The sequence below is a fragment of the Physcomitrium patens genome, chromosome 2 (assembly GCF_059467195.1).
Source record: "Physcomitrium patens ecotype Gransden chromosome 2, ASM5946719v1, whole genome shotgun sequence".
Taxonomy (NCBI): domain Eukaryota; kingdom Viridiplantae; phylum Streptophyta; class Bryopsida; order Funariales; family Funariaceae; genus Physcomitrium; species Physcomitrium patens.
Window position 1 is genome coordinate 11,224,754 of NC_143411.1, and position 15,346 is coordinate 11,240,099.

The 15,346-nt window shown below is 36.7% G+C and overlaps 2 protein-coding genes across 2 annotated transcripts; both read right to left on the reverse strand.

Annotated features, from left to right (window-relative positions):
• Positions 1 to 4,883: 4,883 nt before the first annotated feature.
• Positions 4,884 to 10,919, reverse strand: LOC112276562 (protein transport protein SEC24 A). Its single transcript, XM_090248440.1, has 9 exons — positions 10,292 to 10,919; positions 8,934 to 9,992; positions 8,464 to 8,596; positions 8,087 to 8,292; positions 7,774 to 7,881; positions 7,221 to 7,424; positions 6,633 to 6,995; positions 5,893 to 6,072; positions 4,884 to 5,585 (listed from the first exon to the last, which is right to left on the reverse strand). Exons 2-9 carry the CDS (start codon positions 9,273 to 9,275, stop codon positions 5,352 to 5,354), a joined length of 1,770 nt encoding a protein of 589 aa, XP_090104566.1. The 5' UTR covers positions 9,276 to 9,992; positions 10,292 to 10,919; the 3' UTR covers positions 4,884 to 5,351.
• Positions 10,920 to 13,786: 2,867 nt separating this feature from the next.
• Positions 13,787 to 15,087, reverse strand: LOC112293575 (large ribosomal subunit protein eL31). The gene is made up of 2 exons (XM_024543173.3): positions 14,948 to 15,087; positions 13,787 to 14,229 (listed from the first exon to the last, which is right to left on the reverse strand). Exons 1-2 carry the CDS (start codon positions 15,028 to 15,030, stop codon positions 13,950 to 13,952), a joined length of 363 nt encoding a protein of 120 aa, XP_024398941.1. The 5' UTR covers positions 15,031 to 15,087; the 3' UTR covers positions 13,787 to 13,949.
• Positions 15,088 to 15,346: the final 259 nt, after the last annotated feature.

Here is a 15,346-nt window from a genome sequence, read left to right on the forward strand (position 1 = left end):
GGAAAATTATTATTATATCTTAAAATTATAGAGGTTATTTATTATTATATTATGTAGAAAATATTATAAGATCAATTATAAATTTATAAACATTTACTCGACAAATAAAAGAAATTAAAACATTGTCTTACAAATACCATTAGAGTTTAAAAGCTAGATATTATCTTAGTTAGAAAATGGTCTGATAAGTAAACAAGCATTAAAGAATGCAAGAAATTAACAATTACCACTACAAAAAGTACTTCAATTAATTTTATTAATTATTATTTATATCATAGTTTAACATTAGTTTTTTTAATATGTGTTTTTTAATTTTTAATTTAAAGTTAATATAATTTCCCATAATTTATTTTTAGTAATTCTCTAAGAGCAATAAAAAAAATGAATGTAAAAATAAAAAATAAAAAATTGTTCTTGTATGTTACAATAGTTTGTTTTATTTTTATTTTTATTTTTTGCAAAAGATTCAGAAAAATTCAAGCACATTTTAGTTGTAAAAATCATGATTGTGTATATACTTTTGAAGAAAATTTAATACTTTTTAAAAGGACAAGTGACAGAAGATAAATTGGATGTTTTTAAATAATTCATACCATTGTCAAGGAAAATCCAAATATTACAAGATCTCAATTAAATTTAACATTGGTTCAAGTATGATATATTCATATATATATATATATATATATGAATATATTTCTCTTGTATTAATGATTTTAAAAAATATGCAATCATTAATTTTACAGTTATATTTTAAAAAATTCTATTTACTTATTGTATTGATATAAATGTGCATTTGATCCATAGGATCATTAAAACAATCATAATAATCCATAGACTAAGGAAAGAGTTTGTCTTTAGGTATATTTTTTATTTTTTTATTAACTTTATATTCAAATATTGCTGAAATAATTTACTATAATAGTAGTCATACTACAGAAAATAGCAAGGTTGTCCATTGTATTATAGATATTGAGTCTATTGGAAGAACAAGTATGCCTGCATATATCTACGCAATTAAAAAATTGGATAATCACTAAATTACAAAACGGTCATAATTCTGTACACGTGTTAGAAAAATATAAGAAAGTATGGCTGTAGAATTGGGCTAACGACAGAAAACTAGGTGGAGATACTGTTTTGTGTCTTAGTGATAATAAATACTACAAAAACCAACAAAAATAAAAGGTCAATGGCATAGATATATGTATACAAATCTAAGAAAGTAGTATATCTAAGATTTTGCAATTTTTAAAAAGATAAAATGCAATAATTATTAAATATTTCATTAAAAAAATCAAATCTAAATAATGATAGATTTTATAATTATTCCTATTTTAGACTATTTAAGACTATTTAAGAATGTGATAGATATTGGACTTTTCTGCTATTTTATTTCTAAATATTTAGTAGGTATTAGGATTTTTATTTCATTTAATAAAAATTGGTAACGTTATATATTCTAAGATTATTTTTATTCAAAAAAGCTAAGAACATAGTAGATTTTAAGAATTTTAAGTTTTGTTAAAAATCTTGAATTTATTTTTGGGTTTTATGAATCTTGTTTAAAATCTTGAAAAGTAACTGATTTTAGACTTTTTGGATTTCTTGCAAATTTCCAATTTATCTCAAAAGTCATAATTTGTTATGACAAATCATTGTTTAGTGGAATTGCAACACCTTTTTTGTGCAAATTAAGTTATTAATGATAGTATTGAAGCTTACTATGGTAGATCGAAGGAGTGATTTTGCAATTATACAAGAAAATCATTTGGAAGAGGAATAAATTGGTTAGTGTAGAATTTAACAATTATTATTCTGACATGTACCATATATTTGGAGAATCAAGACTACAATGGTTTTGTTGTCAACCAAAAATGTGGATGAAATTGTGGTGGCAAGTTTTCTGAAAGCTTAAAGTATTTTTACAAGGATGCTGTGCAACCAATTTCATTGCATGATCCTTGGAAGGTGAAATCTCAATATTTTCTAAACCGCCAATATTGGTATGTAACTCCTAATTATTTTTTTTAGATTATGCATGTTGTTCTTCTGAATGTGCTATACAAGGTGATTTGTACAATTATAAAATTATTGGTTTGCTTCATTACTTATCTAATTACTCTTTAGAATTCAAATTTGAATCTTGTCAACGTACTATAGTAGAAAACATAGAGAATTATAAACCATGAAATTGTGTTGTAATGAAGAGAGGTTTAGTGATTTTGATAATGGTGAGAATAATAATAAAAAATGAAGAAGTAGAAAAAGTAATAAAAAATAATAAAAAATAAAGAGAAAAACAGAAGTTTAAAAAATATCAAGAGAATTTATAAGGGAGTTTGATATAGAAGCAATTGAGAGAGATATGATGAAATACACAATAAATCGTATAAGTATATAAAAGAGAAAACTCAAATATGATACAAAGCTTTGCAACGATTCTTCATAAAATTTATGATGAAGCACAGTTCCTAAGTTTCATTGTGCTACTAATTCTATCCATCCAAATATAATTTTCAAATCTAGAATAGATAATCCAAGCTCTTTATTAAAAATAAAATAAAATCATGGATATTTACATGCAAAAAGAAATTAAAAAAAACTTTATATGCTAGAAAATTAAATATGTTTTATTAAAAAACATTATGTATACTTAATTTTATTATATTAAAAACTATATTTTCTAATAAAAATAAATAATTTTTTAATAATTTTTAGCTTTTTTATACAAGTTTAGTGCATAAAGTATTTTTAATTTTTTAAATTTAATATAAAATATATATAAGAAATTCATTTAAGATTATCTTATCAATATATTCAAATCTTTTTTATTCTACATGATTTATTATATAAAATATACACATATAAATTTTATGTTATAATAAATTATATTATAAATCATATAATAAAAACCAAAATCTACAACTTATAGTATGTTATACTATATCTTATAGTTAAAAATAATATAATTTATAGTAGATATAAATTTAGAAATATGGCTCAGACTACAAACACATCCCAAGTTGCTATACACACACCTCAAATTGTTATATGCTCACCCAAAAAAATAAAAATCTCTAGTTGGCTAGTTTGCCAAATTGACTAACAATTGCAGGGGATTAGGGGACAATATTAGGAAGGGAGCTAGGAACAAGGAGGAGGACAAGGATTTGGAACAACGCCAAAGCTGGGATTTGTGTCAAGACTAAGGAGGGGAGCTGAAAATCACATTGAGACTTTGACTTGTGCCAAGTCTAGGAAGAGGGGAAGAAAATCTGGAATTTTTTGCCTAGACTAAGAAGTGCTAGAGGAGGTTTGGGACTTGCACCAGAATTAAATAGAGGAGGTTACAAAATAGTAAATTAGAGGCCTTAAGTTTGCACATAGCAATTTAGAGAGTGTGTGTATCAACTTGTGGTGTGCTTGTAGCCTAAACCTAAAAATATATGGATATATAAGTTTAATTATATAAATTATAAAATATAATAATCAATAAAAATATTATAAAAATTATAATATACGAAAATATATATTAAATATATCTTTATTTCTATAATAATATATATTATTATACTTCAATTATAACAACCCTAATTCTAGTAGGCAGCAGCCTGGGTTACGGTCCACGGTTAGCCAGGTTAGCAACGGGCAGCGGGTACAGTTTTCTGGGCAGTATTGGCCTTGTCCACATTTTCTGGGCAGGATGGGGCAGAAGGACGGGCAGGGCAGGTATATACCGGGATGGATGGATAGACGATAACAATCCCGGTAAAAGCCCGGTCTAGGTACTGATTCTCCACAGCCAGCAGTCCTGATGCATTGATTCATGAAAGCGCATCGAAACAACAACAACGACAACCAGAACAACATCTCAATTACCAGATCAATCGAATACTACTACTACTGCTACCCCAAAAGCAATTTCAATATAGATATACAAGGCCAGGTTCTACGTCATCAAGATATGCATCTATGCCTGGTTTTTTTTATTAATTGCAAATCTAGGTGAAGCGTGGGTGGGATACACTGCAGCAGCGCCTTCTGGACCATCCACTGGGAATGGCATCGATGTGCATCTATTCGCACTTGGCTCCCGATGCGTGAAGATAGCCTGCATGATATCACAACGTACGTACAGTTTGTCTCATTTTCATTGCCGCAATACCTCCCATCGACTACCCATCAGCTTTCATATCTAGGAAAGTGTTGTATCCACAAAGGAGCTCATCATTGTAAACTACGGATGTGGAGATTCTGGTGTCAGTTGGAGTCCAGCCTTCCGCCCTCCATCCTCCAACACTTCCAACCCACCGAAGTTTACTTCCTCCGACTCGTTGACTACTTTTGCGCTAAAAAAGCTGCAGAGAGTACTTCAAGGTTTTGTGGGGCAGTGATGGGATAACCGGTGGTTGGTTTTAAATCAGCCAACTCAAATATCCAGAGTACCTCCTCAGAGACTGAGCCTTATTTAAAACCCCTTGATGGAGTAAAAACCTGAAAGAAAACACAGGATCATGGCTGGCTCTATCTAAGTTGCGAGATGCCAGGTATAATTGGAGGGCATGGTAATTATCTAGAAGGGTTCTCGTGAAGATCTCGCTGCTTGCGGACTGCTTATCTGCCGATGATAGAGATTGTGTAGAAGCCATGCGCATCATCCGTGCTAGCCATCCCTGCTGGGATCCAGATTCTAATAAAAACAATCCATTCCTTATCCCCAACCCTACACGTCTAGCGTAGGCAGAATTGGTTATTATGCAGTATTTAAGTTGCGATTACGAGCGGATTGCACGTATTTTCATTCGTCTTCAACTAGATTACTTGACAGCAATCAATTTCCACTTGAATAACATAGAAACCATCTCTTCAATACAACCTTCCAGTCACTTCGAATCGATCTTTTATTGAAATCTGCCGCTACAAAAAGCACCTCAAGGAATTGACCAATATGTACGTAAGGACATAACGAAATCATGGTCAGCAAGAGCTCGCTCAAGTGATTGGATCAACTAATGCCTAGACATCCACATATCCTTTAGCAAATGCATCTACAACTATGCAGTGGTGACTAGTTAAATCAGAGTTGCGAGAAGCTAATCGTATTCTGAGATAGTCCGTATCTAGAAAAAATAGAACACTACCTTGTTGCAAGGGATCCAGCCTACCAGATTAAAGGATAGAACTACGCTAGGAAGCACCTCGACTTTCCTGTCAACCAATGATTATCAATCTAGTAATTCACATTCTACATATACTGGATAATACAAATTGATGTGAGAAATAAAGTAGAGACAATCGTTGGAATATAGACCTAGTCCTTAGTTATGATAAAAGATTTGGCCAATAACCTTCTACGATTTCTGAGAAACCTGGCGATAAATCTGGACAACAAAGTCGGCATATCCGCTAGTCCCAGCAGTTCGATCCTCAACTAAATTAGACAGCACAGAAGTTCCTTCCCTTGGTTGCACCCCTTGTTTCACTGCAGTGCAAAGTTGATATACGGCCGGGCAACTTTGTCGGAGTGATTGCAAAGCTGACACTAATCGTTTAGAGATTACAAAATTCTGTTCCACTACAATAATCTGCGTACAAAGCCAGTAGCAGAAACATTGTTAAGATAAACCAACTTTATGGCTCTCATTAAAAAGGGCAAAAAAAATCAAAACTTTACAGGCGGAACATTGTCTCAGCCTACTCAATTACTAGGAGCATATTAATAGTAACTGAACTCATCCAAATTACTACATTCCCGCAGCAGGTGATAATCCACGGCATATGACCAAATTGCACTCTGAACAATACTTGGCGAACAGGCCTGAGCGTTACTGCTGACTCTAGGACTAAAGACAATTGTACTTCAACACAATAAAGATAGAGAAGAGGAACAACCTTGGAGGAATCGGCAGCAAATGCAGCCTCGGGCCCGAGCAGATCTTTCACGAATTCCTTCCCTAACCATAACACAAATCGCAACCCATCATTCAACAGAAACGCTCCACGTGGATCGAGATTTTCCGAAGAGAGTGCCAGAGGATCAGGAAATCCCGCAAGTCCATCAGCTTTCGGGCCCTGAGAAAAATACAAGACACACACAACATGCGACCATGTTACTAGGATTCCATGAATATGTCAAAACAAACCCAGTCCAACCAGCACAGGAAAGTAGCTCAGGTATAGTCAAAGGACTTCTCCTGTATGTGTGTGTATATATATATATATATATATATATATGACGAGAGAGAGAGAGAGAAGATTGCTGTAATCAGAAAAAGAACATGATTTAAATCATCGCTGTAACATAGCCGTGCATGAACATGATGATGTCACAAGGTGTCACGAGCATACGCCTCATAAAACCAGCGTTTCCAAGACAGAAACAACACATGCAACAGCCTAAGTATCAGATATGATCAAACTTAAAACATATTGAGATTCACGTCAGAAAAGCCACCCCTCTCCTCGCTCGAGGTCACAGGGGAACAAAGGACTAAAGGTTGAAATTGAACTATTTCGTGAATCCCCCTCTTCGTCTTAAACCTATGATTTTAACAGTAGCCAAGAGTAAAGCGTACAAACTCACCAAGTCTGCTCATCAGACAAGCAGTAGCTCCTACATCAGCTGCATTTTACAATTTTAAGAGTGTTAACTTCTCTGAATTCCGGACCGTCCCTTCCTTTCTTGGATTGATATACAAATGACCAATAGAACCAGTACGTAAAACAGGAACGAGTTCTAAATATGTATATTGCGAGGACTCACCTAAAGAAGCTATATCTATGTACCGTTCACCAAAAGCATAAACATTAACAGAGATTTGAAACTTTGAAAAATCAGCACTCATTTGTTTGTAGAACTGCTCTCCTGTGTTACGAAGAAAGTGCTCTTTCTCGGTTCCATAAATGCGAGGGTCGTCGCCACGAAGCTTCAGCCTCCCAAGACCAAGAGATGGCAAGGTACTCTGGAAAAGGAGCAATTTACCTCCCAGCTGACTCTGCAGAACCGATTCCAAAGCAAGATGCACAATTAAAAATCGGCGAGGGCTCGAGTAAAATATGGAAAAAAATTACAAAAATACAAAAAAAAAAAAAAAAAAAAAAAAAAAAAAACGATAACCTTGCACAGGACATAATGAATAAGGCGCATCTGGATACTCCGGAACAAAACAGCCATCATGTGCAACATCAACGGCTAACCAGCAATTGGTAATTGAACGTACCATGACCATGAAAGTTGCCTTTAGGGCAGGCCCAAGAGCCGACTCGACGTTGATATTGTTTTCAAACATTAAAGGCAGGCTATCAAGAAGGACGTTCACAACGGTCCTAGACTCTGACAAATTTACCAGCATATCATCGGGAAGTGGTAAGAAAGGATCATCAAGGTCCGCAATGACTAACATTTGCGGTTGTGTCAATGAAGACTGCGACCACCGGATAACAGTCGTTAGATTGTAATAAGAGTTTAGATATCAAAATAAAACCCTCTGCAAACTAGAATTCACAATTCTAACATGAAACTATGTGACTAGGTTAACGTAAGGAGTTAAGCAAGGTTTCAGCATAGAGGCAAAGTGACCTCCAATTAACATCATATGTGCACGTTTGATACAAAAAAATCCATACATATTCCATGTTTATTATGTAAAATGAGGACATTGCATAGAATCAACAGAATGTCATACCATAAAAAACCATTTCCCGGTTGTATACATACACAAGACAATAAGAGAGTAACTACAATGACCTTGAAGAGCGATTTTCAGTACTCACCTTGAGATTATAGGAGTGCAGAGTGCTGACAAAGGTCACAAACCCAATCTGTGTCCTAGGAAACCCTGGTAGCTTGTCCAGTGATGCTTTGATTGTCTCTGCAGCAACCTTTGCCAATGAGAAAAAAATATGGTTCAATACACTTTGCATGCTTTGAATCCACAGGATTTAATTATTCGTAAGATTTCCACAGAAGGTGCTACAGAAACCTCCAATGTGTAAGAGAATTTCATTGACATTACTTGTGACCATCACAAGTTTAGTCTAAAAACAGCACTCTTAGTAATGGACTAAAGATCATGGGACCGTTTACCTTGACCATCCCAGACTTCACAGCAGACAAGGAGACATCGATGAGGAAGAAGTACAAGGGCGGCATCGGTGGCCGCACCATATACACAGTTGGAGCGACAAACTCCACACTACCACGAGAAAGCTCTGGCCTTTGGTCTGCATCTCGCCACCGTCCGTTCTCATCCAGAGGACAAAAATACTCCATGGGAATTGAATACAAGTTCACTACCTTCAGTGGACATGTAAGCATACGCGGAAGACATTGAGAGAATTTCTACAATGAAACACACCTTGAACAAAGCGGACAAAACAATCCACCGGCAGTTCGATAGAATAAATTATCCTCCTGGCCACCCGCCTCCAAACTAATGACATCGTTAATTGCTTCAAACCCACCTTCGTTTAGCATTGCACATACGTTGCAACGCCACCGACGCCCCCCATCTGTGAACATCACATAAGCATTTATGTACGTTCGACACCGTTGACATCTCACTATGGATCCCTCAAAATTCAACACTGTAACTTCCTCCTGCAGCAAAACTCGTGAAACTTTCGACCAACGTCATATTGCCATTCGCTACATGTCATTCTTCAGGAGGAAAACAGGTCAAAGCTAACATAAGATAGTAGAAAACTCATGAGAAGGAAAGCATGAATTTACAAAAACATAACAATCTGTTCCTTGCAACGAATTAGCAAATGTTTTACAGTCCTCATACATCACTAGAGGCAGTACCGTTCCAGTGAACACCTGCCTTTATCACAAATGCGATACAACAACACGAGTGCAAGTTGCAAACAAAGCATATGGAAACAGGAATCTCGTTCATCACTAAATGGGGGCTTAGGCTCCAGTAGCGTACCCCAGGTGGCGCCTCCGCGAGAGGGTGAGTAACGACTCCTGGGGGCAAATGCCATTGCGACGCTAAATACTGAGCATTTGGCATGGCATTGGTTGTATGACGTAAATATCGAGGATGACAATTTAGGTTCCCACTTGGCTTCCCTTCCTCCGCAAAATAAAGTGGCCTCGGAAGTGTGACTGAGTCTACTGTGCTGTCTGATGATCCAAGTACAGGTACCAAAGCAAGCGATTGAAAATCTTCGACTAAACCTTGTACCTGACGGTAGTTTTTACCATAAGAGCCTGCTGACGGTGGGTGGCTATTTGCGCCAGCTTGCCCATCACTGTACTGTCCTGGCATCGGCGGAGGAGGTGGTCCACCGTAGAATCCATGTGATAGAGGAGGGGCTCCGTACTAAGGATTAAATGAAGAAAATTGAGGAGGTTGAGGAATAGTCGATGCAGACTTTGGTAACTGCGGCATGGAATTATTGTTGTCCCGCCGATACTAGTGGCTGAGGTGGTTGTCCAAACCGAGAACCCAAAGGAGGAGGAGCCTGCGATGGACTAGTAAACAATGGCATAGTGCTTGAAGGTGGAGACAACGCTCCAGGCGGTAGTGGAGGGCCAGGATAAGTAGGGAAGCTAGCCAGAGGACCATACCCTGATTCCTGATGGGGTCTTCCAGCGCCACCACCGGGTCGGAACCGAGGACTACCCGGAGAGTTTGTATGACCAGCTGAACCTACAGATGCGAAATTCGGAGAAGCAGATAAAGAAGGTGGGCGAGCACCAGGAGGACCTGCCATGGGCGGACCTCCTGGAGGCGGGGGCCTAGCAAAGAATGGAGGCGGTGGACCAGGGACAAGAGGTGCAGTTTGGAATGGCTGAAAACCCACGGGGTTACCTCCTGGACGGTAAGCTAATGGAGGTCTTACTGGTACTGAAGAAACGGAATTCAGACACCGATCTGCCAGGGTTTTAGGGGGTCCAGGATGTTGGCCGGGAACATATGGCCTAAACTGAGGGCCAGGAGGACCACTTTGCCATGTTGGTGGTCCAGCTCTTGGTAATGAGCCTAAAATCAAAGCAGTTTATATTACAAACTGTAAAATTTTGAAGGAACCACACCATACAAATCTCTTCTGTGGAAGACATAGTCAAGCAAAATATACGAGGTTGCCGTGTCTTACGTCGTTGCAGATAATAGTCTGTCACCGTGTGATATACAAGAAATGCATTCCAAATGCTGTTGGCTCCAGATCAACAAAATAGCATTTGTACAGTTTTCCTAAGATTTCTAAGTACGAAATGACGAAGGGGAGTTCGACCAGGAGGAGAATAACCAGGAGAAGCGGAAAGTAAAGTGGGCAATACCAGAGGGTGTAAAGGGTGAAAATCGCGATCGAGCATTAGGACTTTAGATGTTACTATGAAACCGAGGCGAACCCGGATTTCCCCCCCTCCTGCTGCATATTCTGTGAATAGCCCCAAATTTCAAAACATAACGTGATCATACAAAAAATTGAAGTAAAGCAGTGGTTAATATTGTTGGTAACCAAATTCTAAAGCAATGAACTGTTGGTCTACTTTTGTGGAAAAAATGTCCCGCGTTTATGTCCTGACCAGAGCTTCAATGACATTTACGGCACCTCCCATTACCACTCCACTATACAATGTACTACAGTCAACTACACAAACGTCGAAAGAAAAAATTTAAATCACACTGCAGATCCTTACAAACGTACACAGGTACTAAAAGTAACTCTTCCACGAATCCATAACCTAGTAGTTCTCGTGCATTACCTTGTGCCCTCTACACAGTCACGTTCTCTAAAATGCAGCAACAGAGCCGCGACCACTTTCTCACAAAGCAATCCACCGACACCCCAACCAAACAAACTGAATCTTCTAAAACAATCACCGATCAGCATCCAGATGTCACCATAATCGCCCGCAATCGATTTCGAGCGAGCAAAACACTTCGAATGGTTCCACTACACCCCAGTGCACAGCAACTTAAGCGTCTTTCAAACTCCTCCAAGCTCTTCGCAGCCCCACCATCACAACCTCGTGGATGAAACTGTTAGTTTTTCTGACCTCGTGTTTTGTGTGGAAAGTATTTGGTTGACTTCCGGTCGTCTCAACACGTGGCATTGCAAGATTGCCTTGCCGTTTCTGGCTTTTCGAACTCCTCACCGACTGATTTCCAATTTCGTATTTTGGATCCCCATATTCCTCTGGAATTTCCCGTCGTAGAAATATGTTGTCGTATGCGTCGTTTTTGTAATCTGTAGTTCGACTTTACGTACCTGTTTTGGAATATAATATAATAGGCAACATACGAGTAGAGAAGTGTGAACTAAAGAATAGACATTCTGCAACTAAAATTTGTAGGGGTTCTTTAAATAATAATAGGAACTCCATAACTATCCAATAAGTTTAAGTTTCTCATTATTGAAGTTTATTTAACTGATTAATTAAAAACCAAAAACATATCAAAATCAAAATGTTTTAGTCAACTGTCAGTGGCAACTAATGCAAGAGGGTCCTGCAAATAATGCAGGAAGTGGATAATATTTATTGGCAATGTATCTATGTATAAGGTGATCTCCTTGCAGACAACTAGCTAACACTATGCCTTTTTATTTGGGGGGGGGGGGGGGATTTTTTCCTTTCTTGGCTTTAAATAGGGTGGTTGTTGAGGGAGAGACATTGAATATTTTATGCAAAACATGTTGCAATTTTATTTTATTTTTCAAACATAATAATTGCATAAAATATAGTATAATAAAATAAATCACAACTTTTTCTTTGTTTGTTCTTTTTTGGCTTGCAAAAACACAAAAAAGAATAATAATAATAATCTTTATTTATTTTATTTTTGTATTGTTATTGGGATTAAATATTGAATTGCCAAACATGCCCTAAGCATAAGATACACACTTTTCTAATTAATTCATGTTGTGAGGAGGTCATGGAGGTGTAGCAATATCAATTGGGGATGTAGATCACAAGAAATATATATACATATATATATATATATATATATATATATATATAATATCTTATGACAAAACCAAATCTGAGTTTTTATTAATATATATATATATATATATATATATCTTTTTTTAAAATTACAAAATTTGGGCATTGAGGCACAATTTATATTTGTGAGTTTCAAAAACAAATCTATTTATATAGCACAAATATTTTATTTATTGGAAACATCTATTATTTATATTTTAAATTGAAGATATAATATGCCCACAAGTTGCAATCTATTATGAATGATTTGTGAACAACCACATAATTTCATTACATTGAGATATAAGACACATGGTCCTCTATAGTAGTATGAAGAGGGTTTTAATGGTATAACTATAATTTACTGACAGTAGATTCTACAATAATATTTTAAGTGTTTGGTTTTGACACATTGTGCATTAAATAAATAAAAAATGCAAAATGAACTTATTATTTATAAAGTGGCTCTGAATTTTAAAAATAATGACTGTTTGCATGGCAAGGTTGAATCAATTTGTTAAGAAACTTAACCCAAGACATACATGGAAAGACATAAAAATAAAATTGTTCACATACATATATAATTGTTATGTTTTTGACATGTATTTGTTCAATTGTTTAAATCATCCATACCAGCCAATACAATTCTGACCAGCCTTTTTAAAACCTTTATAAAAACACTCGTGCACTTTTCCTGTAAATTAGATAAATTATAATAATTAATATTTTAATATTTTTAATATCTAAATCAATGTTTGAAGTGAAAGCGGCTACAATTGTGGATTGCATATAGTAGATATCTGAAGATTAAAGAAATACATGCTTCATATCTCATCTGTAATATCTACGAAAGAGTACTGGTCGTATTTATCGATACAAATCTGATTATAAATCGATTTTCAGATTAAGATGGTGAGGGCAATACATATACACTTCGATCTGAGATACATATTTTGGTCTTTATAGAAAAAAGGTTTTGCTCAGGCCAACAGAAAATCTTGGGAAGTAATCACAACTGTAAATTATGAGAAAGAATGAATAATTGAAGCATTACTAACTATGGAATCAGATTGTTCAGCCTTACTGGACACATTGCCGTCAATACACATGGCACACCACCATTATATTAACAGTATCCAACGTGGAAGCACAGAGACGAGTAGGCCAGTAAAATTATGCGTTCTATACAATTTCCGAGTGCATGTCATTATGAGCGCATAAATACTACAGAAACGGAGAGAGTGAGAGGTGAATTGAGCTGATCAGTTTGGAAGTACCATCAATCAATATTATTTCTTCTTCACACAGCAAACGTGATAAGGGTGTAATAAGTAGCGAAGTCAGTATAGTTTGGCTATATTTAGTTACACATTGTAATTCCTTCTCAAAAATATAGTATACAGTTACAACGCTTTCAGATTAAGTAGGTTGCATTTTTGTATTAAAGTCAACATCTTACTATTGGAAGAAAAGAGAAAGATGAACATGATCTGCACGATATTACAATCTTTTGTCTGCAAAACATACAATCTTTCGAAACCCACAAGTAATAAGTATTTCAAGCTAAGCAGAGGGAATGGCAATCAAATTAAAGGTAGATTTGGGCTGAACAGTAAAACCACGTAAGAAACCGCACTAATAGTTCAAAGCGATAATCTGGAGGTTAATTTCAGAACTCATCTGGAAAGATTTGTACCAAAGTACCGTAGACAGCTTCAACGAGGAAGGAGATTGTAAGATCAGGAAGTACTTCTACGACGAAACAACCAAGAAAACAACTTAGTTTTCAACTTCCACTAAAAATAACGAAGCGCAAACAAAGAGCACAAAAGAAGACAAATCATGTGATAAACCAACGATGAAGTAAGATGAATAAGAGGGACAATAGAAGCCATTCATGGTCTGCACTAAACCCATCTGAAATGACGTTCAGCATCATCTGTGCTGAAAACAGCAGTGAACGCTCTTTTCGTATTTAAAAACCGAAAATTCTTGGAGATAATCAAACTCAATCCTCTTCTTCTACAATCTTCGTGCCAAGGTTGCGGAGCCCTTCGGGAGGGATCTCAGCGACGGAGACATAAGAGTAAAGCTCTTCTTTGGCGTCTTCATCATCGTTGCGCTTCCTTGCGATCCGCACACGCACTCTAGTGGGCACATTCCGCACACCTCTGCTCCAGATGTGTTTGTTCAGCTTCACATCCAACCTAACATCACTGGTCCCCATGGCTTTCTGGGCGAACTTGCGAATCTCCTTCACAGCCTTGGGGGCCATCTTCTTGAAAGTGCTGCGGTTGTAACAGGGAAAGCAAGTGTTTAAATGAAGAGACCGATGAACAGGAGTAAAAGCATCATGAATATACTTGAGATCAACGATCACAAGGATTTGGGTACTAACCCTACACATGACAGAGAATTCTGGATTTTGAATTGTGAACAAAACTAATGATTACGAACATTATCCATCTTGCACTTGAGGTATAAAAACAGTCGTACGACCTTCAAATTAATGAAAATACATGTAATATCTGAGGATAACACCTCTTCCACATAAATACACTACATAGTAATATACTCCATGAAAGACTACGGATGCGGACTTCTCATCAACGAGATGCTGTTAAGAATTAATTAAAAATATCATAGAGGCAGCAAGATCGTCGAGTAACTGCAAAAACTGACTACTGATTCAGAAAGATCTGGTGATTACGACTGGTGTAAATCATCCTCCAATAAATTGACACAGCACAGAAAACTGAAGACACACAAAAATCCCCAAGCACTGACCTAAATGGGTTCGAAGAACACTGTAAACCCTAAAACCCTAAACCTATCGCAACGGAAGATACCGAGACCGATTCCTCATAACTTTTCAATGCCGCTGAAAAGAAAGCAAAAAAAACCTTCGCAATTCGAAACTGATTTCAGCAAACCCACGACATCAAAAAAAATTAGGGTTCTACACAACTAGTCAAAAAATAACTCCGATCGCAAGCAAACACTAACCAGCCATGAAGACGCTTGTGGAGGTTGATGGTGTACTCGCGGGTCACCACCTCGTCCTTGCGGCTCTTGCCTTTCTCAACCATTGTCGCTGATAGTGATGACGCGGGAGACAAAGCTGCAGAAACTCCACGGTTCTGGCTATGGCAGTAAAAGAACGAGATTAGGTACACTGGAGCCCCTTAAAGGTGCGAGACGAATCCCGCACCGTCGATCTAAAAATATGTTCGATCTCATCCATTATTCATTCATCCAACATATTTGTCGATTCTCTTTTCCTCAACTTTCATCCGTTGCTTTATTCAATTCCCTCCTCTTATATCATCCATCATACGAGTTGGCAATGTGGGTTTCGAAGGGACGGAGTTTGCAACTGCGGATTTCACTTGCGCCGTGGAGCAC

Bases quoted from the DNA above. Each gene is read 5' to 3' on its own strand.
- LOC112276562 (XM_090248440.1), bottom strand. From the start codon at position 9,275: ATGCCAGGACAGTACAGTGATGGGCAAGCTGGCGCAAATAGCCACCCA. The intron at 8,293-8,463 runs GTGGGTTTGAAG...CACTGAAGGTAG, and splicing joins ATGTGCAATGCTAAACGAAG to TGAACTTGTATTCAATTCCC. The intron at 5,586-5,892 runs GTTGTTCCTCTT...CTTTGTACGCAG, and splicing joins TTGCTGCCGATTCCTCCAAG to ATTATTGTAGTGGAACAGAA.
- LOC112293575 (XM_024543173.3), bottom strand. From the start codon at position 15,030: ATGGTTGAGAAAGGCAAGAGCCGCAAGGACGAGGTGGTGACCCGCGAG. The intron at 14,230-14,947 runs GTTAGTGTTTGC...TTACAACCGCAG, and splicing joins CACAAGCGTCTTCATGGCTG to CACTTTCAAGAAGATGGCCC.